General features: G+C 61.8%; 1 protein-coding gene across 4 annotated transcripts; it reads right to left on the minus strand.

Annotated features, from left to right (window-relative positions):
• Nucleotides 1-5: 5 nt before the first annotated feature.
• NPEPL1 (aminopeptidase like 1) lies at nt 6-21,236 on the minus strand. 4 transcript variants are annotated; one of them, XM_081257174.1, is made up of 13 exons: nt 21,014-21,236; nt 20,140-20,325; nt 19,399-19,569; nt 15,064-15,153; nt 14,531-14,612; nt 12,756-12,898; nt 7,982-8,059; nt 5,729-5,829; nt 4,894-5,017; nt 4,394-4,570; nt 3,840-3,950; nt 3,086-3,207; nt 6-2,525 (listed from the first exon to the last, which is right to left on the minus strand). In XM_081257174.1, exons 1-12 carry the CDS (start codon nt 21,161-21,163, stop codon nt 3,088-3,090), a joined length of 1,533 nt encoding a protein of 510 aa, XP_081113300.1. In that variant the 5' UTR covers nt 21,164-21,236; the 3' UTR covers nt 6-2,525; nt 3,086-3,087. The 4 variants fall into 4 exon arrangements, 3 of the variants coding, with proteins under 3 accessions (XP_081113300.1, XP_081113299.1, XP_081113298.1); XR_014017670.1 differs by having other exon boundaries at nt 8-2,525; nt 3,086-3,301; XM_081257173.1 differs by lacking the exon at nt 6-2,525 and having other exon boundaries at nt 2,570-3,207.
• Nucleotides 21,237-22,885: the final 1,649 nt, after the last annotated feature.

The following is a 22,885-nucleotide window of genomic DNA, read 5'->3' on the forward strand; positions in this document are numbered from 1 at the left end:
TTTGTTAAAGAACAAACAAATAAACAAAACTGCAGAACATCAATTTGCAAGGGAACAGTCTGAACAGAGGTTCTGGGCAGAGCATCACGCAGCAAATTCCAACTCAACCAACGTGGATTGGGGGAGGGGGCTGGTGGGGTCACGGATGTGCTCCTGGGGGCCCCGAGAGCTCTTAGGGGGTGCATCAGTGTGCACCAGGGGACAAGGCTGAGCCTTCCAGGGAGACCACAACTACCGGCCCATCGGGAGATACTGCCAGGGGCCAGCTGGGGAAGGGGCCTCCAGGCGGGGGGGGGGGCCTGAACAAGGTAGGAAAAAGGGGTGCATTTTGGGTGCAGGGCCAGGCTGCGCCTGAGTGGAGGCTGCATTGCGTATGGGGAGAACCGGAGAGCGTTAGAGGTTTCGCTTCCCTGAACGTCCATCTCAGGCCCATCCGAGGCAAGTTCCCTGAGCCGGTCACCTTGGGTGACACTGGGTCTTCCCGAGCCTGCAGACGTCCCCAGGGCCTGATGATGTCTCTCCCGCACAGCCCACTCCCACGGGTCCTGGGACGTGGACCGCCTGGCCTTCTTCCGCAACGCCACAGTCCGGCTGCAGCAGCTGAGGCCGGCGGAGGCCCTCATGGCCAGCCCGGCGGCCGAGTGGCGGGGTGTCCGGGAGTGGCGGCCAGGCTGCGGCCAGGACATGGAGCTGGTCATCTTTAACGACAAAGTCAGCCCCCGGAGCCTGGGCTTCCTGGCGGGATACGGGTAAGGCTCCCCCGGCTCTAAGAACCTGCCTTGTGCCCTGGGCTCTTCAGAACCTTCCGGTCCCTTCTCACCCCTGCTCCCCAGAACTGCCCCAGGAGGGGGGGGGTCACAAGCCCCTGTTCCCTTGGCCTCAGAAACATACCAAGACGGTGGTTTACTGTCTGTCACACAAGCCACTAGCAGAAAGGGACATTCCCACTGTCCTGTCCCTCATTCCTGTCTGCAGGGTAACGTGTGTCTGCTCCACGGGTGCCCGTCACCCCGCCCTCCAACCCCAGGCAGGGGCCGGAACCCCAGACCCACCCACAGGAGGCCTCGGGGGCCGTCAGTGGCTAGCACTCGCGCCCCTATCCAGCCGGGCTGAGTCGGGGGCCGTGACCCCTCTCCCGGGACAGCGGCGTTGACGGCCGCCCCCCACCCAGCCTCGTCGGGCTCTACGTGTCGGTGGTGATGGTCACGGCCAAGTTCATCCACGAGCACTTCCTTGGCATCGCCCGGTCCATCGTGTAGGACCAGCTGCCCAACGTGGACCGTGTGCTCGGGCTCTGCGCTGCCGTCATCCCGGTCCACGAGCTGGGCAAGCTACAGCTGGAGCAGAAGCTGCTGGCCAGGCTCAGCTTCCTGTACCGCTCGCCCGAGACCACGATCAAGTGGACGCACTGGCGCCCGCCGGCCCCCAACCACCCTGTTGCCGGGGCTCCAGAAGGGCCATGGGAAGCAGCCATCACGTCCTCAGGCCCTTTGGCCTCGGAGAAGCAGGGTCTTTGCCTCAGCCCTGGGTCCCCCTGATGCCAAGCCCTTGCAGCTGCTCCCCAGCTGAGTCCCTGGGCCTGAGGCCGCCTTTGTGCCCGCACAAGGGAGACTCAGTTCCTCCCCTGCTCCCTGACCCTGCATCCTGCAGCCTCTGCGGGGTGTGTGTGGGGGGGTACAGTGCCAGCTGCCTGGAGGAGGAGCTGGGCCACCTCGGTGATCTCTGGCTCCTCCAGGGCTTCTCGGAGGAAGCTGGAGCGAGCTGCCTACTTCAAGGCCATTAAGCACGCTAATGACCCATGAAGACTCCTGGCCCCTCTGGCCCCTGCGCCTCCCTGAGCTCACAGCGTGGCCCACCGAGCGCCCTGTGGCCACTACTACTGCGACTTAACACGTGGGCCACGGTTTTCCCAGACGGGTCTGGGGCCTCGGAGCCGCCACTTGCCTTTCCCGGGCCCAGTCAGGGCTGTGCGCACGGCAGGCAGTTATTAAATACATGCTTGGGACCAAACCCAGGGTCACCCTGATTGTCAGGGCACAGCCTGGGGACGAGTGTCCTGCAGCCACGTTCTCGCCCTCCTGTCCCCAGCAGAGGAGGCGTAGGCAGCCGCCTCCATGCCGGGTGGGGCCCGAGTCCCCGATCTCCTCCGCTGGGCCCAGGTTGGAGGTCTCCCTGAAACCTGGCCAGACCGGGCCCTTCAGCACCTAGGAACATGCCCGGGGCGGACCTTCACTTGAACCCGTACAACACTTGCCTCGTGATGTGCTCGGGGCGTCGGGACAGCCTTCCCTGCAGACTGCAGGTCGTGGGAAAGCCCTAAGAGCCCGAGGAGTCTGCACTCTGAACCCTCAGATCCAAGATGGCCCAGGCTGTGCAGGCCTGGACCCGAGGGCCCCAGGGTGCTCATCTGTAAAAACGAGGTTGACAAACTGCATCTCAAAGCCAGATGCTGGTTTGGGAGAAGGTGGTGGCATCCTGGAGCCTCAGGCCCATGGGCAGGCATCAGGGTTGCTTTCTAAAACGGGCTGGAGAGAGAGTGAGACGGAGGCAAAGATGTGATGTGGTTCAGCCATATTTAATTCCACCCCCAGTGAATTCTAAGGGGCCAGAGTAGAGCTTCCTCTTGCTCCATAAAATTGGGTCCCCGAAATAAGTCACCTCCATCCTTTCCAAGGGCAGGGCTGCCTGGAGGCAGCGGCAGCCCTGGCTGGAGCACGGGCCTGGGCTCTCTGTAATGTGGGTGCCACGCGCAGGGCCTGGGCTGGAGACTGGGCCACGGCACCCACCGTGGACACTGAGCAGGGGCAGGCGGCCCAAGGGCCACGCAGCCCAGAGTGTCAGGGCCGCGCATGCATCCTGGGGCCCGGGGTCATGCGGAGGCCCCAGCAGGGAGCACGGTCTGCAGAAGCTGGCAGCGAATCAAAGAGAAACAAGCCCACTGCTGCCCGCACATCCCTCCCGGGGGCCCTGCCAAACCCTGAGCTGTCTCCGAAGACTTACAAGAAGGAGCCCTTTCCGTCACCACGACAACGAAAAACAAAACAAACCGAAGCTCATCTTAAGGTATAATCATCCAATTGCTTACAATTAATCAGTGCAAAGTGAGGTAAAAAGCCCAGCGTCGCCAGGCGGGGCAGCCACGTCACACGAGCCTGCGCTTCTTGGAGTCCCTCTCCACGTCCCCCTCCTGGGCGTCCACCTCACAGCCTAGCGGGGACACCAGGTTCAGCAGAGGGTCCTCAGAGGCCCGGCCGAAGAGTGCCAGCAGGAGGGCCACACCGAAGCCCGTGGCCCGCTCACCCTGTGGGCGAGGGCAGTGGAAACACGTGCGGCCGAGCCAGAGCCTCTCGGCAAACCCGCCGCCGGGGTGTGGGTGGGGACTCCTGGCTCCTGGACCAGGACGTCTGCCCCGCAACATGCCCCACGGCCCCCTTCCCTGTCCCGCTACACTCCGGGCCGGTGGGCGACGGGCTGATGGACACGGCCCTGGGCTCCCTGCCCCCAGCCCGTCTCCCTGGGGTGGGAAAGGGCGAGACCGAGGGCCCTGGGCCTCCTGCCGAGGACGGGTCGGCCGGGAAGGACTCCACGCAGCAGCCACGCTGTTCCCAGGGATGAGGAGGCCAGAGGTCAGGGGGACCGCAGCTGGCCGTGTGACCCTCACACACAATGTTTCCGATGAGCTCAGCCTGCAGCTTTGGAGCCAGAGAGGGGCTCTGGACGCAAGAGAGGGTGGGAGCAGCCAGCCTGGCGGGGAGGGGCCGGGGAGGGGAGCAAAGCGGCCGGCCGGCCAAGCGAGTCCTAAGGGGGGAGGCAGGGGCACCCCCGGGGCCTGGACTCACGGCGTGCACGGGTGCGGCGATGTCCAGGTGGACCCAGACCCCGGGCCAGTCGAAGCCGATGTGCGAGGCGATGAACAGGCCGGCGCAGGAGCTGGGGCCGTTGTCCCGGTCCTGGGGGAGAAGGACAGCCGCGACCCTTCGGCACCCAGCGGCGGGGACGCTGAGGAGGGGCTCGCCCAGAGCGCCCTCGGGGCTGCGTCCAGCTGGGCCCTCGCTGGACGCCCCGCACCCGCTCCACCCCACCGTCCTCAGCGACCACGCGGGGAGCGGCAGAGAGTGACCCCGAGGGCCGCGCCTGTGGGCTGCGGGGGTCTGCCTTCACGCCGGGCAAGGGGGGCGCCAGCGATAGAGCTGATGGGGGCAACGGGGGCAGAGCCCGGAGTGGGGAGGACGCGCCGGCAGCGGGACCAGCGAGCGGCGCGTCCCCGCTTTGGATGACTTCTCCCCTCCCCCGACCAGAGCCTGGATCTGGGGCCTCGTGGGGGGACCCTGATCCGCCCTGCTGCTGCTTCTTGGGGTCGCTCTGACCCCGCTCCATCCTGCTCCACACCTACCGCCACTGAGTTCTTCATGTCGGCCACGGCCGAGGTGAACTCGCTGAAGTGCAGCTCCGGGCAGTAGACGAGCGGGTGCACCAGGTCCCCGCACTGCCGCCCGGCCTTCATGCAGGCCGCCTCCCACTCGGCGCTGTTGGTGAGCACTGCTGCGTGGTACTTGCCCGTGGCGATGCCCTGGGGACGCGGGGAGAGATGGAGAGAGCCGGGGGGGGAGGGTACCCAGGTCGGGGTGGCGGGGAGCACCCAGGACAGAAGAGGGGCCGACAGAAAGCCAGGCAGCAAGACAGCGAGAGAAGCCCGAGTGCGGCCACCTGGGGGACGGTCCCTGTTCTGCCCTGACGTTCCCGCTGTGGTCCTCGGGCCCTGCGCACCTGCACCCCCGTCGAGCCCCCTGGGCCAGCTCCGACCCCTTACGAAGATGAAGAGACCGCAGACCCCACCCCTCTCAGAGTCAGGGTGGCCTCCGGCTCCTCGGGGGCCGCTGCTGAGGGCCCCACCTGAGCTCCGGTCAGCGTGGCGATGTCCAGGATGATGTCGGCGCCCAGGTCCTTGCACGCGTAGGACACACCGTCTGCCAGCACCAGCCTGCCCTCGGCATCCGTGTTGTTGATTTCCACAGTCCTAGGGTGCAGCCGAGACCCCACTTAGAGCCCCTCCTTCCTGTCCCCGACAGAAATGCAGCGCCAGGGTCACGAGCAAGGGGGGCCGGAGTGACGCCCCCCCCCTGCTCCTGTGCCTCAGTTTCCTCATCTGTCAGATGGGAGAACAGGGTTGTCTGGGTAAGTGAGGGGAGGCGGCGCCTCTCGGGGTCACCCTGGGGACAGGCGCCCGTGGGAGGGCTGGGCGGGCGAGCGGACTCCGCTCTTCTGAACCTGGGGCCACCTGCTCCTCCAGAGGCTACCTGCTGTGACTCAAGTGTTTCCTCCTGCAGCTGAGAAGGAGCAGCCCAAGGGCTGATCTCAGGGAGGAGATGCAGGGAGGGGCCCCCAGCTGGGGGTCTGGGGGTGCAGGCTTCAGACACCCGAAGGACAGTAAGCCTAGAGGTCGGAAAGGGCCTGTCCCCCTAAGGCAGGGTGGGTCCCAAGCCCCTGCGGGGCACCCGACACCTCGCACAGTGACACGGCCCTGCTCGCGGCCACCCTGGGACCAAGCGGCTGCTGCCCAGGGGCTCCTGACACAGAGCGTCCTCCCCACAGCATCTGGCCCTGGCCGGAGTGAGCTGGGCGTGGCCAGGGCTGCCAGCAGGGCCCTGGGAAGGGCCACGAGTTCCAACAACAGAGACAACGTGAGGGGGGCAGGCACCGTGAGGGGGGCGGGCGGGGTCGGCCTTACTTTCCTGAGTACAGCAGGTGGATGTCGTCCGGCCTCGTGGCGCTGGGTCCCACCGAGTTCTCAGCCAGGCAGAACACAGCATGAAGGGTGTCTCTGAAACCCTGCAGGGACAAGGGTGGAGGCTCCAGGTACAGTCTGGGGGTGCCAGCGGGGGGCGGGGGGAGGATGGGCCGGAACTCTCCTCTGACCCACCAGGACAGAGACAGACAGACAGGAGTCCAGGGAGCAGCGAGCACAGCCTCCGGCACTCCCCGTGGCCCTGGCGGCGGGCTCTAGGCCAGGGGTCCGCCACCAAAGTCCATGCAATGCAGCGCTGAGCCCGGAAGCGGGGCTGCGCTGCCGGGTTTGAGGCCCAGCCCGGCCGCTCCCCAGGGGCCTCGCTCAGCCATTGTCTCCCGCCCACACAGGGTGGTCAGCGGTCAAGGTCCCTCACCGCACAAACCCGCTGGCCTGCGGGCTTCCGAGGTTGGCCTCTTGTCTCTGGTGCTTCCTTGTGCCTACCCTCAGGTTGTGTGTGCCGTCCCTGCCTGGTGGAGTCCGCGGGGACACAGTGACCCCCGCCCCGTGTCCCACCACGGAAGGCCCTGCGTGGACTCACCTCCTCGCTCCCATTCTCGCCACACTCACCTCTCATTTTAGCATCTGTTGGTCATTCTCACCTGAAACAATCACTACGCTGCTGTTTGCCAAATGGTGGTTTTCTATTTCTATCACTTCTACAGTAAGCAACTGGGATTCCGCTGTGAATAAATGACTTATGCCTACCAGTATGAAGTGTGGATACTTATTTTGTTCTGGGGGTTATGATCCGTCACCATCGTTACGCGTTTTGAGGCTCATATTGAGGCACGCTCCTTTTCTTAAAAAACCAGTTACAAGCGGAGCCTCCAGGCTTCGGCCCCTGTGGGGTGGGGACCCTCAGCACCCCACGGCAGCACCCCCAGCGGTGGAGGGTCCAGAGGAGTCCCGAGACCCCTCACGGCCGCCAGCTGATGAATCGGCGTTAATTGCCAAGCAGCTCCCTGCACACAGGACAGGTCTACCTGCTGGGGCGCCTCCCAGCCGACCTGTCCGGATGCCAGGACAGACCCTCCGCGGGCAGTCACCCGGGCCCCTCAGCAAAGACTCTGGGCAGCGCGGCCACGTGAGCTCTCCAGACACTCCCCCACGAGCTGACAACAAGCAGCGGCCGCCCGCGGCTGGGCCTTTCCCCTTGCATCCCTGTCGAGCTCATCCACCGAGGGGGCGGGCCCGGCTCAGCCCGCAGGGCCCCAGGCGGGCAGCAGGTGAGCTGGGTGCAGCCCCCAGGCCGGGCCTGCCTGTGCCGAGCAGGGCGAGGGGACGAGGGCCAAGACCCCCTCCCCACCCCACCCCTGGCTCCGCAGAGGGGTGCCACATGCTGCTCCTGGGGGACCGGTGCTGTGGCCGCAGCTCTCCCTTCTAGGGAGGCCCCCTGGCACCGTCGGGACGCAGGCCGAGCCCTCCTTCCTCCCGGACTTCCTGCTTCCCTCTTGGGGGTGCCTGGGCAGAAACTATTTGCCAAAATCTTTTCACCGCATGTCCAGCCCTGGGAGCCACGCTGCTCAGGTGGCCCGTCTGTGGGGAAGGAGGGCTTGTATCTGGTGACACGAAGGGCCGGGCTTCTCAGAAGCGCCCGAAGGAGCCACGCTGAGAGGTGAGTGGCCCTGGACGGCCGGTGTGCGCCCACCCCCCTTTGCTGGATAAACACCCTCTACAACTCCAAACGCCGGGGAGCAGCCACTGCTGCTGGCCCCTTCCACAGGGCTCCCCTGGCTCAGCAATCTGATTCCAATCGTCGGGCTCCATGAGGCCTGGCGTGCCCTGGGTGGGGAGTGCGGGGCCCTCCGGCTGCCCTGGACGTCTGTGCTCAAAGTGGCCACCCAGGCTACTCCAGGGCCGACCCCGGGCCCCTTCCGCCAAACAGCAGCCCGGCCCTACGCAGACCCCGACCCTGAGCACCGGACCCCGAGTGAGAGCGGGCAGGCCGGGCGGGCAGCCTGCTCCCCAGCACCCTTCCCGTTTCGGTGCGGACGGGCGAGGCTCTCAGAACTCAGCGGGGACCCGCGAAGCCGGACGCACAGGGGAAGGTGACAGGCTCGGGTGGAGGAGCCCGAGGGGCCCAGTGCTGGGGTGCAGAGGAAAAGGGGCCAGGGGGCTGCAGAGGCTCAGGAAGGACGGTGGGGGGGCGCTCTGGGGAGAAGGGCCGCGAGGGGAGGACGGGGCCGCACCCACCTGCTTGACGGCGGCTCTGAAGGCCCCCAGCACGGCCGCGGCGCCTCCGCAGTCCCTCTTCATCCCCGGCATGGTGGTCTGCGGGTGGCACAGGGGGATCGAGAGAGAGGTGAGCGGATGCTGACCCCCCAGTGCCAGGTCCCCCGCCGCAGCCCGTACACCAGGGCCCCGGAGGTGCAGGACCCGGTGCCCACAGAACCCAGGAAACGCCATTGGTCGCTTGGGGTCCCCTAGAAGCAACGGGAAGCAAGGGCCAAAGATGCCGGGGTGCCTCCGGCTCGAGCAGAGCTTTGGGAGTTACTGAAGGGAACTCTGTGCGGAGGGGAGGGGGAGGGGGAGACGTCCAGAGCTGCTGGATTCGCCGTGGCCTGGCTCCTGGCTAGGCCATGACCAAGTCCCCCGACCTTGACCGCCCCGTCCGGGTTAATGGGCGCTCTTCCCAAATGTCACCGATCACCGTGACATCACCAATCCCACCCCCACCCTGAGGATACCTGCCACCCGCCCCGGTTGGTGTCTCCGGGGTGACGGGTCTAATGGGAGGACCACTGGGGACAGAGGCGCCCTCCGGCCACAGGGGTAACACGATTTTCTGTAAGCGAGCTGGGAGCAGCTGCGCGTGTTTACACTCCATAGGTTCCCAACACTAACTGACAGGCTTGTAGTTTAAATTAACAACAGGTCATCGGATGTAAGGATTTGGGATCGAAAGGTGCCGAGTGAATTTTCTGAACCCTTATTGGATTACGTGAGCCTCGAGTTTTAATGGAAAGTAGTATTTTTAGATATAAACGGAGCTGCTTTTACAATTAAGTTGAGTGAACATGACTCAGCGAGCACTATTGAAAAGAAGCCATCTATTTTGACCCAATCTGCGAGAAACCACAAGGTTGTTTAAAAGGAAAAACAGGGCCTCGGACCTAGAATCAAACCCCTTGCAAAATGGCCGCACAGAAAACGGCTCGAGATGGTCACTGAAACCCCATGATCCCCTGTCACGGGCAGAACAAATGTCCCACCCAGAACGCAGCTCAGCGGGCTGTGCCAGCATCTGAGACCCCACCTGTCGTTCCTGTTTCTATAAGAGAAACGACTTCCATGGTTAACGCCTTGGTCACTGGTAGGCTGACACTTGCAGCAATGGGGCAGGGGCAGTGATGGCTGGAGCCGTGGCCCGGGGCCCACGGGAACTGGCGGTCACTGGATTCATTTCCAGGCCTTCCGGGAAATAAGGCACTGCCCATTTCACTCGAATCTTCTTGCCGAAGCAGTAAACGATTAACTTTTCAAAATCTCTGCCGTTGGGTACAGCCGTTCCCAACACTGTCTGTGATGGGATGGAAGGTGCCGGGAAGGCCCTGCTCTCTCTCCCCGACGCCCGAGAGTCGGTCACGGTGGGTCGGCCGGAGCCCAAGTGGGAGCGGGCACTGAGTCTTTCCTGAGCTCAGCAAGCCTCTGTTCTTGCAAACACCATTGTACTTGGAGGAACCACTGACAGATGCTGGGGATCCAGACTCAGGTATCTGCAGACATTTTCTCAAAAACTATCAAAGTGAGCCTCTCACCTCCAGAAGGGCACCGGGCATTGCTTGGCGCCAGTGGTAACATTTGAGCTGTCAAGCAAAAATCAGAATTTTGGAAAACTTGTATCTGCCTCCATGATGGCTTCCTAACACTCACCTTTTTACATGAGACAGACGGTGATATTAACGAATATGGTTTTAAAAAATATTATATAATGAAATGTGTCAAAATCTGGAGGTTCTGCATAACTCTGTGAACAATATTTTCCAAATGACCCATATCATGTGTGATATTATAAAATGATACATTCAAAGTTCAAGACAGACAGATTTCAACATAGCAGAACACCAAAGCTCACAGACATGGTTTCAGATTCCGCATCATAACTAACCTTTCAGAAGCTCCCACCTGTCAAGTTTTGGTGTAATAGCAAAGAAGAATGTCCTGAGTTACCTGAAGAGGGTACTAAAAGGCTTCTCCCTTTTCTAACTACAAAAGGATTGAGGCCAGATTTTCTTTTTACGTTTCAACTAAAACAGATCACAACAGATTAAATGCAGAAGAAGATAGCACAGCTGATCACAGCTGTCTTCTATTAAGGCACACGTTAAAGAGCTGCCAAAATGTAAAACATTGCCACTCCTCTCGGTAATTTTTTTTCGTTTTGGAAAATACAGTTCTTTTCATAAGACTGTATTATTTACAGTGGTATGCAATGGGGTCATATTGTTATTTTTTAATGAATTAATAAATATCTTTAAAATTTCCCAGTTTTAATTTCTAGTAGGGTAAATACCAGCAGACATCACCCTTATAAACAAAATCTCTTTGGAATCAATACTTGTGAAGACTGGAAGGGGGTCCTGAGTCTAACACACTTGAGACCTGTTAATTCATGCTGATCCTGATTTGCCTTGAAAATCTTTGAAAACCGGGATTGTTCCTACAAAACGGGGAGAGGGTGCCACCAGCAAAATGACGAATTCCCAGGAAGCCCTGCTTCTCACTCCCGCCCTCTAACCAGCCAACATCCAAATGAGCCTGGAAGTCTGCCCCCCAGAACTCAGGGCAAGAGCCCTTATCGAGGGTGTGGGCGGGGGACCAGCACCAGGTGCAGCTAGAGGGGCTCATCATCTGCAGGGAATTTCAAACGGTAATAAACCGACTAAAAGTCAGTCTGCCCGTTGTCATCAGTGGAAAAATATTCCTCCTGCTGTTGGCCGAAGCGAGTCCTAATCACTTAAATGAAAGCTTCAAATCCACCTATGTCACCTCCTACAACATCAGCTCCAGCAACACCATCCTACACGGACACTCATCACTGCCCGTGGCGCAGACTCCACGCGGTGCCCTGGCTCTGAGTCGGGCGGGCTCCGGAGGCGGGCGGTCAGCGTCCACGGCGCCTGTGACGGCGAGTTCCTGCCTTTGGATGGTGCGCTCGGAGGGAACCCCGGGGAACGGCGAGCCTCTTTGCTGCCCTCCGTCTCGGGCAACCACTGGAGCTGTGGCGTTTAAAACGTTTTTACCCCACAGACGTCTGAAAGCTGCTGGAGTTGATCTCAAAGGACCGGAGACGGGGATGCTATACCAATCTGGGGAGTTTCTTGGGAAATGGGATTCTTAGTGGTCTCTGCCGAGGGACCCTACTGTTGGAGACTTTCCCTGAGTATCTGTGTATCAGTTGCTTCATGGGATAGAAACTCTTCAAAATTAAAATTAATTGTGTGGTTTTGGATCAACTATGAGTGAACACAGACTGACCAATCTGGTACCTCTGTCTAGTGAACGTAAAGATGTGAAGATGACCAATTTTGATAAAGTCATTGACAAATCCGCAGAAACTAAGGCCTGGCAGCAGAGTCTGATGCTGGCATACAGCACCACGAGAGAACAACATGGAGGCATCAGGTTTTTTTCTATCAAAAATGATATTCATGCTATTTTCTTTTTTTTGGCCGCACCTCACAACATGCAGAACTGCCCTGAATAGGGATCAAACCCACGTCCCCTGAAGTGGAAGGTGGAGTCTTAACCACTGGACCACCAGGGAAGCCCACATTAATGCTGTTTAAAAGTGTTAATGGATGCCTGTTTTCTTTATTTGTACTATAACATTCATTGTTAATTTTTTATTGGCATGATAATATATATGGAATTCAATAAAAGGGAATTCACTATCGGGGAATTCACTACTGGTGTTTGGTTTTTTTAAACATTTATTATTTGTTTCATTTCCCGATTAGTCCTGAAAATAATTTTTTTGTTTAGAAGAGGAGGGATGTTAAAAAAAAAAAGATCATCCACTCTAGGTACCAAATACAGAAGTGCAAAAAGTAGCAGCACAAGCCCTACACTAAATAGCAGCTGACCCTGGGGTGTGATGTCAGAGGAGCGACAGGGAGCGGTGGGACCCGCGGCCAGCCGGAGGAAGGCGGCGCACCCACAGGGGCAGCTGCCGCTCGGCTCCAGCAGGGTGCCTCCAGGTGCGAACGCAGGACGGACCGCGCTGCCAGGTCCTCTGAGATTACAAAAGGTAAGAGACCCAGTCCCGTGAGAATTCTTCCTGTTTTTAAATGCTGGTAACTAATTCGGATTTTAAAACACCATCTGGGCCAAGAGGACGCGCCTGAGAGCCACGGGGGCTGCCAGTCGTCAGCGTCTTCCCCGCGCGAGCTTAGCTTGCACTCAGCCGTCTAAAGCTCCCTCTCTGGGATGGCTGACTCTCCTCTTCCAGGTCTCTTTCCCAGTTTCCCCCTAGAGCCCAGCCCAGGCCTGGAGCACCTGCATGTGGGATGAGCAGATGAAGACACCTCTCCTCCTGCTCCTGGTGCAGGGCAGGCCCCTGGGCGTGAGGAGGGGCCACCCTTAAGAGAGACTCTGGGACTTGCAGCCTCCCAGCAACGCTCCCAGGTCCCTGGCTTCTGGGCCCAAACTCCCCTCCCTTTAACCAGGGTGTCTGCTTTCCAAAGGTCTCGTGAGGACCACCACTAAGCACCCTCTTGGGGGACCTCAGACGGTCGTGGAGACGGTGCGCATCTCCCCAGGCCCCTTCCTTCTTCTCCAGATTTTCTGTTTCCTGCCTCCTGCCTGGAGTGCAGGCGTGAAATCGTCTGCCTCTCGGGGGACTGGGCCCCACGGCCTCTCCCCTGGACGCCCCGACTCCGAGGCCCAGGAACCTTGCTCCTTCCTCCGACGCCTGAGAAGGGGCCCTCCCGCCCGGCCCCGCCCGAGCCCCAGCCCCGCACCTCACCTTCCCCTTCATGCTGAGACCCCCGGTGTCGTAGACGATGCCCTTGCCCACCCACGCGATGGTCTGGGTGGCTCCGTCTGGGGTGTGGCTGAGGACGGCTAGGGCTGGGGGGTGGAGGGCAGCCTTGCCCACACCGTAGATCCCTAGGGAAAGCACAGGACATGTCAGTGAGGCACGGGCTGGACCCAGCGGAGGACTCCCGGAAGCCCCCCAGCAACACTGCTCTCCCCCCGAAGTAGCCACTGGCCTGTGGACGTTCCTCCCGGACAGCTCCCTGCCCCCTCCCGCCCCCTCCCACCCCCTGGCTGGTGTGGGGTCGGGGAAGGCAAATGAGTTCACTGCCCTGGGACTGCAAATGAATTCTACACGAAGTATTGTGAGGCAAGAAAACCCGCTGAGAAAAAAAATATTGTATCATTCCCAGAAAGACGTGAACAGGATTGCAGAACGAAGTGATTTTTGGATAGTTCTGGAAGGCCGCTCCAGCCCCTGCTCACCCTCCCTTCCTTGACCTCTCCGTGCACTCAGGATGTACCTCCCCTCCGACCTCCCTCCCACCACTGCCTCACTGTTGGTTTCTATGCCCCATCTTCTCAAGAAAACTGTGGCTTGCCGTGGGCACAGCCCATGCCTCAGGGTCCCCCAGTAATCGAACTGAACAATCGTAGCAACCAGGACAAGAGGCAGTAATAGCTGCCTGACAAACTCCTACTCATCCTGCAAGACCCGCTGCAAACGTCACCTCCTCCGTGAAGCTTTCTGACTGAACTGCCTCTCCCTCCACTAACACGTGCCCACAGATTCTGCCTCTGGGCATTCACGATCGTGTGGATCCCCTCCCCGAAGTATGGGCAGGACTGCCTGTCTCAGTTCCTCTGGGTGTGGCAGAGATGACAAGACCACTTCCAAGATTAGGTGACAACAGAAGACCTTGCCTCTATCTTGCTTGCTCTTTCTCGTCTCTTGCTCGGAGACCTTGCTCTGAGAGAAGTAGTTGCCACGTTGTGAGCTGCTCAAGGACAGGCCCACAAGACAAGGAACAGCCAGTGGGGCCCGGAGGCCTGCTGGCAGGGCCGTGAGTGAGCCCTGCTGGGAGCACGTGGCCAGCCCCAGTGGGGCCTTCAGATGACCGCAGCCTCGAGAGAGCCACGCCCGATTCCCCACCCACAGGACTGCAAGACGACGGACACGTGTTGCTTTCAGTTGCTACCTTCTGGGGTAACTGGCTTTGCAACCTCAGGTAACAACGACAGTGACCTTCCCAGCCAGACAGAAAGCTCCTGTCCTAGTCGTCACCGCATCTCAGTGCCTGGGAGTCGGGGGAGGATGGGCCTGGCAATCAGGAAAGGCTCTCTGAGGAGGTGGCCGAGACGGCCCCATCGTGAGACTACCTCGGGGGAAAGCATCCCAGACAGAAAGGGCCGCAAGTGCAGGCCTTGATGTGGACGTGAACTTGTGTATTCGAGGAACAGAAAGGCCCTGCTGGGTTAGCCGGGGAGCCAGGACGGCAGCATGTGGGAGGCTGCAGAGGGAGTGGGCGGGGGAGGCCTTGGATCCTGAGGCTTCCAGGGTCTGAATCAGAATCTGAATCGCTGCCTCCTCCCTCCCCCACAGATGGTCTGCTTCCCAGGGTCTGGCCTTGGGGCTGGACACGGGCTGGGTTCCTTCAGGGTGAAGCCTGGGACGACACACCATGCAGCCTGGTGCCCCCCTGCCACGCAGGTGCCCCGGGCCGCTCCTGAGGCCAGGATCTGCACGGACCAGACCCCACCCACCTCCAAATCCTCTCGCCTTCAGCTCCTCATCCCGGATGACGGTTGGGACGATCCCCAGTTCTTTTCCAACTTTCTTAATCTCCTGGATGTGTTCATGGAAAAAACAACAACACACAAACACGTGAAGACGGCTTAAATCAGGGTGAGGCCAGGGCCTGGGCCGGGGGTGAGCAGATGCCTTACGGTGGGAGAGGGATGGGCTGCGATGCCGTGGCTTTGACTCTTGGCTCTGAGCATGATTAAACCCAGGAGAGGCGGCTCACCCTCCAAACTCTGCGATTTCCTGCAGCTCATGGCTGGAGTCCTGCTGAGGGGCCTTTGGGGAGGAAGCTCTGTGCTCCCTCCACCCTCAGCTGAGGCCTGGGGGCCCCTCGGCTCCGGCTGGACGGCAGGACTCTGTCCGCAGCAGCCCGCGGCTTCCCCAGACGAGGTGCAGAGACTGTGGACCATCCCCCTGCAGCCCTGGGTTTCCTGACTCTCCTTGGGGTCTACCGACACCATCCCAGTCCCGGCAGGACCCCAGGGCTACGAACCTCGAGGAAGGTGTCTGTGTTCATCTCATTGCAGGGCGTGTCCACGATGCGGGCTGCCAGCCGCACGCCTTCTGTGGCGCTTGTTAAACACTAGGAGAAACAAAAGGCCGTCACTGGGGCCCTGGGACCAGGTGGAAGGCATCCCTCCTCATCCAATGGCCAGGGGCCCAGAGGTGTCAGAGGCACACGTCACCCGGGAGAGGTTGCAAGGCTGCTGCCAGGGGAGCGAGGGCAGGTGGAAGGGAAGCAAAAGCTTGCCCGTGACCCCCCAGCCGTCTACATAAAGTCCAACGCAGCTCCAGAATCACAGAGGAACCCTTCAAGTCTGGCATCCTGCCCGGCCTACACGGGGCCCACCTTGCTTTCTAAACCTCATCTCCTGCTACGTATGCCCCTCATCCAGGTGGCAGGTGGCCCTCCTGCCTGGCTCTGAACACACATTATGTATGGCCTCTGCCAACCCCCTACCCCCTTCTCAGGAGGAGGTGTTGCCCTCTGTTATGGACTGAATGTCCTGAAGCCCTGACCCTCAGTGGGATGGTATTAGAAGGGCTTTAGGAGGTGATCAGGTTTCAGTGAGGTCAGGAGGGTGGGGCCCCATGACGGGATGACTGCCCCTAAGAAGAGGACACAGCGGGCTTCCCTGGTGGCGCAGTGGTTAAGAGTCCGCCTGCCAATGCAGTGGACATGGGTTCAAGCTCTGGTCTGGGAAGATCCCACATGCCGCGGAGCAACTAAGCCCATGAGCCACAACTGCTGAGCCTGCGCTCTAGAGCCTGTGAGCCACAACTGCTGAAGCCCGTGGGCCTAGAGCCCGTGCTCCGCAACAAGAGAAGCCGCTGCAATGAGAAGCCCTCGCACCGCAATGAAGAGTAGCCCCCCCTCACTGCAACTAGAGAAAGCCCGCGTGCAGCAACGAAGACCCAACGTGGCCAAAAATAAATAAATAAATAAAATAAATTTATATATAAAAGAAGAAGAGGCCGCAGCCAGAAGGTGGTGGTCTGACAGCCGGGAAGAGAGCCCTCCCAGGACCCACCGTGGTCCTGGACGTCCTAAACATGTGCTGCTCAAGCCCCCCGTCTGCGGGCTGTTGTCATGGTGGCCTGAGCAGACCAAACCACTCCCCTTCTGTTGCCAAGCTCCCAGCTACGCTTTGAGGTACTTCTCAAAGGCCATATCCTCCAGGAGCGTCTCTGGATCCTCCCAATGGAGAAAAGGTCCCTGGGCCCGCTGGGGAGGCGTTTTTCTCACGTGGGCCCCATGTGAGTGTCACAGACCCCCACCCTTTTTCCCGGTCATCTGATGTGACACTGCTCTGGCCACAGGGCCAGGAGGGAAGGACACAGACAGACCGGCCTTGCGCACCGAGCCAGCGCCCAGAGGGCAGCAGGAGCCTGCCGCCGGCCACCACGGGAGGCACTGCAGACGGGGCACGTGCACACGCAGAGGTCATGCTCATCCCCAAACTGGCTGTCCCCTCTCCCCTCGCAGCTTCCGCCAAGAACTTCTGTCCACCCGTGTCAGCCCTGACGCTCGGCTTTGCCTCCTGCCCCACCTGGCCCTCCAGCACCCACCTCCAGGGCCTGGCTGCCTTTCCCAGTGCAGGGAAGAGGCAACATCAAGAGAGAGGCGCAGCGTGGGCCTGGGGGAGGTGAGGACGGCACCCTGTTCCTAACCGCCTCTTCCAGCGCCGTGGGGACGGGGAGGGCAGGCTCCAGGCCCACAGCGGCGGCCCAGCCACCTCTCAGGCTGTGCCGAGGCAGTTGGACCCTGGGGCCTCAGAGGCAGAGACTTGACAGTTAGGATGTGCCGTGCAGCCCCCGCTGCCTGCCAGCGGGCTCTCCCCCAGGAGGGTGAGGGTCTCTGTCTGTGGGGGGCTGCACAGACCTGCAGCCACTGTCTGGAAGCGTGTCAGTGCCAGCCCCACGGAGGCTCAGGTGAGAGGGTGCACCTTTGGGGGAGGAGCCTGCACCTCACTGTGCCTCAGTTTCCTCATCACAAAAGCAGGATCATCCAGGGCTTCCCTGGTGGCGCAGTGGTTGAGAGTCCGCCCGCTGATGCAGGGGACGTGGGTTCGTGCCCCGGTCTGGGAAGATCCCACATGCCGCGGAGCGGCTGGGCCCGTGAGCCGTGGCCGCTGAGCCTGAGCGTCCGGAGCCTGTGCTCCGCAACGGGAGGGGCCACAACAGTGAGAGGCCCACGTACCGCAAAAAAAAAAAAAAAAAAGAAAAAAGAAAAAGAAAAAGCAGGATCATCCATTCACTCATTCATTCATTCCATCCACGTTTACGTGAGCACCTACTGTGCGCCAGGCTCCACACTAGACTCTGAATTCAAAGATGCCCAAGGGACGCAAGTCCAGCAGAGAATCACAACACATTGTTCCATTAGATGCCACAGAGGAGGAGGGTAGGAGAGGCCACAGACATGGGGTCTAGGCGGTCCCCGTGGTGAGGAAAAGGCCAGCCAGGGTGTCAGAGACTCATGTGCTCACGATCCAAGACAGAAGAGAAAGAGGGCTGACGGATGGTGGCCGCGGTTTAAGCCTGGCTCTACCCCATGCTGGCGTGGCCCCGGTAAGTCACTTAATATCTCTGAGGCTCAGTTTGCTCAACTCTAAAGTGGGGAGAGTTAACAGAACCCACTTCACTGGGCAGTTGGGAGAATTAAGTGTGTGCACACATGTGTGCTCGGAGCAGCGCCTGACACCTGACAAGCACTCGCAAAGTGCTGGCCCCTGCCTGGTTGTGAGGCAGTGGGAAGTGGAACCGGACGGGGGAGTCTGGAGGCAGCGAGTCCAGTTAGGAGGCTGCCGCCATGGTCCCAGAGAACAGTGGGGTGCAGGTGGGCAAAGTGGGATGGGTGGGATGTAGGGGCCAGGGAGACCCTTCATCACATACAAAGCCGGTGTGGGGATTATTATGCACAGGACCAGGACCCTGCCCTCCGGGGGCTGGGGGACTCCGACTCCAGCGCAGGGCACAGAGGCTAAACTCAGATGCGTAATGTCCGGTGCAGATGGCTCTCGGCTGGCAGAGGGCCTGGCAGTGTGGGAGAGGCCGGGCTAGCCAGGATGGCCAGGTCTCCCCGAGGAAGGGATGCGGGCAGAAGCCGGACTGAGACCAGGCAGAGCGAGAGCCGGAGGGGCCCTGGAGAGGGACCCTGAGCAGGACTGGGCTTGGCGAGGCCAAGGGACAGCAGGAAGCCAGTCCCTGTGGCTGAGGGCAGGAGGAGAGGGGCTTGGAGCGGGTAGAGGACGCTCAGACCTCCAGCCCCAGCCCAGAACTTAGAAGGAACTCCCTGGAGCTGGAGGGAAGGAGTGATCATTGGTGTCCAACTGCAGGCTGGAGCCCAGGGGCCCTGAAACCACCCAGAGAGGAGGGTGTGAGGCCGGAATGCCCCCATGGTGGGGGGGGGGCACAAAGGGAATGTGGAGAGGGCGGGGCAGGCGGGAGGGGTATGGGGAGGAGAGAAGGCTCAGGCTCCTGGCTGGGCGGGTGCCCTGCAAGGAGGGATGACCAGTGCTCAAGTCAGGCAGATGTGGCCCTTGGAAAACAATGTCAGGAAGGGGGTGGGTGGGCGAACTCCATGCTGGTGGGCTGAGCAGGGAAAGGGAGTTAAGACAGGCAAAGCAATCGGACCACGGGAGGTGAAGGGAAGAAAAAGAGGAGCCGCGTCAGGCGGGCAGAGATGAGGCACACTGTCTCCTCCTCGGGGAAAGAATCCCGGTGCGAGGGGAGCCGTTACAGACCTGGGGGCACAGAGCGGATGAGGGGCTGCTCAAGGGGCCTGAGACAGAGTGACGGGTGAGGGAGGGGAGGGGAAAGGACCACCTGAGTGTGGCGGTTGGAGCGGGGGCTGCAGGTGGGGAGGATGAGACCACAGCATGACTGGGCTGGGAGGGTCACCACGGGAGGGAAACCTGGCCTTCGGCCCACACGAGGACTTCTAGGTTGGGAATCACTTCCAGCCTTGCCGTGCCTCAAAAGGATCAAACGCAGGAGGATCAAATGAAATAACATATGTAAAAGCGCACCATAAAGGGTAATGTGATATATACACGGGCAGGATTATTAGTATCAAAACGTGAAAGCACCTGGCGCGGGGTAGGTGCTGGATAAACACTGGCTGAATAGAACCGAACCCTGAGAACAAGACCACCCTGGGGGGAGGGAGCCCGCTGCCCGGCTTTGGACAGGCCCCGGGGGCCTTCTCGGGAATTCCAGCAGCCCTGTCCTGTCCTCCCAGGGAGTGGGAAAGAGAGCTCTGCCCAAGCTGGGGGGCGGTGGGGAGTGCGGCACGGGGACCCGGTGTGAACTTCCAGACACCCACTTGCAAAGTGGACACTTCCACTGGCCCGTTGTCTTGTCCCACCAGGAAAAACTCCACTGTGACGGTCTTCTTCTCCGGCCGCCGTGAGGCCCCCGAGCGTTGGGTGAAGAGTGGGAAAGCGCGGGCCAGGGCACAGGCCGAGGCGAAGGCGTCCGACCGCTCACAGACCATCTGCAGCACAGAGAGTGGAGCTGTGGTGAGGGGGAGTGAAGCGGGGTTGGGGGTGGGGGATGGGACCCAGGGCCCAACCCATGGGAGCCGCCATCAGGAAGCGCTAGGGCCCCAGAGCTGGGTCAGAGGCCACTGTGGAAACAATCTGGACGGAGATGCCCCAGCAAAGCCATCATCCCAGGGGCCTTCCCCAGAATCACTGTCCCACGATGTGAGAAAGAAAGTGTCAGCCACCAGATGGGGTCAACTGCCTCTCGAGACAGGAAGGCAGGACGTGCAGCGATGCACAGCGGACACAGGCTCAGGAAGCCTGGGTCTGATGAGTCTCAGATCTGCCACCCAAACTGATCTGGGGTAGAGCGTTCCGTCTCGGGGCCCTCGGTATCCCCGGCGGCGGTAAGGCCGGGGTTGCACGGTGCGGTCGCGGCAGCATCGTCCGCATCGGGGATACCGTGGGCCGTTGTGCTCTGCGGTCTCGAGGGCTGAGCCATAGGCCCCGGCCAGCAGGCCAGCACACAGCGACCCGAAGCTCAGGGGCCCGTGCGGGGCCAGCCCCTCAGAAGCACTCACCAGAATGCACCGATGGGTTCCCGGCGGCAGGCAGGTCCGCACGAGCCGGGTGACGAAATGCGCGGCCGAGGGGCTATTGTGCCGGCTCACCCTGGAGGGCAGGGCGGCCACGGTGGCATAGTTCAGGTAGAGGGGACAGCTGTCCGTGGGGCTGGGGTTGAGTGTGCTTAGGGCAGCCTGCCAGAGCTGCATCAGAAGAGGAGACACGAGACAGACACCAGCCTTTACAGGGCCGCCGGCCAGAGCCCTGCGCGCAGACGCCTGCCTCACTTGCTAAAAGGGCACTTTTGCAGCCTCCCCGCGGCACCCAGGATCCCTAATTAAGAAGTGTCACATCTCACTAGATAAGCGCTGTGCGCGCGCTGGCACACGTCCGCCCTCGTGGGATTAAACAGTGGGGACTTAAACGGCCAGGCTGGAGGCTGCTCTGCTACAAACGCTGGAAACCAGCACTGGGGTGGGACGCAGCCAGGTGCCCCTGGAGGGGGGCGGGCGGCACCGCCACAAGGGTTCTGGAAGGCGGTGTCAGGGCCGCACAGGCTGCCGGGGCCCGGCCCCTCGAGGGCAGTTCCTTCGCGCCTGGTCGAAGGACAGGCGAGCTCTGCCCACGAGCCTGCGGCCCGGGTGGGTGCGGGGCGCGCGCGGCCTCCGGGCGGGGCTGCTGGACGGGAGCCCGCTCCTCTGCTTCCTGGGAGGCGGGCGGCCCCGGGCCTTGCCGGCCGGCCTGGCCTGCTGGGCGCGCCCGGGCCGGCGGGCGGGCTGGGGGGCGCCGGGCGGTCGAGGCGGGGCCTCCAAGGCCTCCCCGCCGGCCCGGCCCCGCCCGGCCTCCGCTCGCCGGCAGGGCGGCGCATGGCGGCCGGCGCGGCCCGCTCACCTCCTCGGTGACCCGGGGCAGCAGCTTCCCGCGGACGTGGCTCCAGGGCACGCGGTGCAGGTGGTGCAGCTGCCCGAGCAGCAGCAGCGGCCGGCTCTGCGGGTCCGCGTCCCCGGCGCTCGCCTGGAACTGCAGCCCCACGTTCGCCATCTTCGCCGGCCCAAGCCCCCCGCCCCGGCCACCGCGCCCGCCGCGCTTGGGTTCCCGCTCCGGCCGGGCCTCGGCGCCGCCCCGGCCCTGCCCGGCCGCCGGCCCCGCCTCCCCCGCCGCTCCGGGCCGCTCGCGAGACGTGCAGGGCCCGCCCGGGGCGCGAGGGGGCGCCGGGCCGGCGGGGCGGGAGGCAGGCCCGGGCCGGGCGGCCCGGGGCGGCCCGGGGCGGCCCGGACCTGCAGGCCCCGGCCCGGGGCGGGCCCCGAACCCCGAACTCCGCCAGGCCCCGCACCGCAGGCAGTAGGCCCAGGCCCGGCCCCACCAGGCCCCATTCCCGGCAGGCCCCAAGCCCCGGCAGGCCCTGACCCTGGGGCAGGTCCCGAGGTGGGTCCTTCCGTGCTAGTGAGGAAACACATCTCTCCAGACGGCCCTTCCGGGAAGGGCCCCCCAGCCCCGGCAGGCTGCCAGCGGACCCTAGTGGGCCTGAGCTCCAGCAGGTCCTGAGTAGACGCAGGCCCGACCTCAAGGCCACCCCAGCCCGTCCACCAGACCACAGTCTAGGTGGGCCCTGAGCCAGCCCAGCCCCGAGGAGAGGCTTCCCAGGGGTCTCTGAGCAGCAGTGGTGGTCCAGCTGGAGCCCTCCCAGAGCCCTCGCCACACCCTGTCGCGTTTGGACTCGCTGGGTGATTCTTGGATTCGGGCCAGCTCCCAGTCACACGAGGCCCCTCTGGCATGCTGGGCAGTGTGCATAGTCCCCTCCTCCTCTCTTAGTGGGTTCCTGAACCTTTGTCAGACCCCCAGTATTTGCCAGGCCTGTCCTGGATGTGACGAGGGCACCGGGGACTGGGTGTCCATTCAGGTTGCTGCTTCTGGGACGGCCAGTTACGAAGCCAGGCATCACCTCGCCAGACCACCCCTTTGCGAGAAGCTGTCCCTGCAGCCCCCCACCCCGCTTAGGGAGAGAGGAGGGGCAGCCAGTGGTTTACAAGACCCCTGAGCCCACCCCTCTCTGAGGAGGGAAGGCTAGTGGAGGGGCCCCTAGAGGCTGGGGGCGCCTGGTGGATGGTGAGTGTGCCCGGCTCCCACTGCGGCTCAGGTACGAGGGTCCGGGGGTGGGGACCCAGTTGAGGAAGCTCTACCAGGAGTCATTTAAAAATAAACACCTGTCACTCCATCCCGTCCACATCCTGATTGCTCAAGGGCCTTTGGTGGGCACGCCTCTCTGCTAGCCCAGCTAGTTCCACGCACCAGTCCTCTTAGAGTTTTCTCTTCATAACCAACCTTAAAAAGCAGCAGAGGGGCTTCCCTGGTGGCGCAGTGGTTGAGAGTCCGCCTGCTGATGCAGGGGACACGGGTTCGTGCCCCGGTCTGGGAAGATCCCACATGCCGCGGAGCGGCTGGGCCCGTGAGCCATGGCCACTGAGCCTGCGCGTCCGGAGCCTGTGCTCTGCAACGGGAGAGGCCACGGCAGTGAGAAGCCCGCGTACCGCAAAAAACAAACAAACAAACAAACAAAAAAAGCAGCAGAGCCAACTCTCTAGTGTAGTAGCCAAGCGCCACGGCCGCTGACCTCCCAGCGTGTCCCTGACTCCCTGACTTGTGACTTGCGCCACCCACGCACGAGCCACACTCCCATCTTCCCTGTCTGCTCCCTCCACGTCTGTCCCTGGCACAGGGCAGAGGGCCCCAAGCATTCCACGGACTAGAGCCTCTTTCTTCAGG

Source organism: Mesoplodon bidens (genome assembly GCF_964165515.1).
Source record: "Mesoplodon bidens genome assembly, chromosome: 15".
In the NCBI taxonomy this organism is placed as follows: Eukaryota; Metazoa; Chordata; class Mammalia; order Artiodactyla; family Ziphiidae; genus Mesoplodon; species Mesoplodon bidens.

Bases quoted from the DNA above. Each gene is read 5' to 3' on its own strand.
- NPEPL1 (XM_081257172.1), bottom strand. From the start codon at position 21,163: ATGGCGAACGTGGGGCTGCAGTTCCAGGCGAGCGCCGGGGACGCGGAC. The intron at 5,018-5,728 runs GTAAGGCCGACC...GCTGCACCCTAG, and splicing joins CACCTGCTGTACTCAGGAAA to GACTGTGGAAATCAACAACA. The intron at 3,951-4,393 runs GTAGGTGTGGAG...CTTCTCCCCCAG, and splicing joins ACATGAAGAACTCAGTGGCG to GACCGGGACAACGGCCCCAG.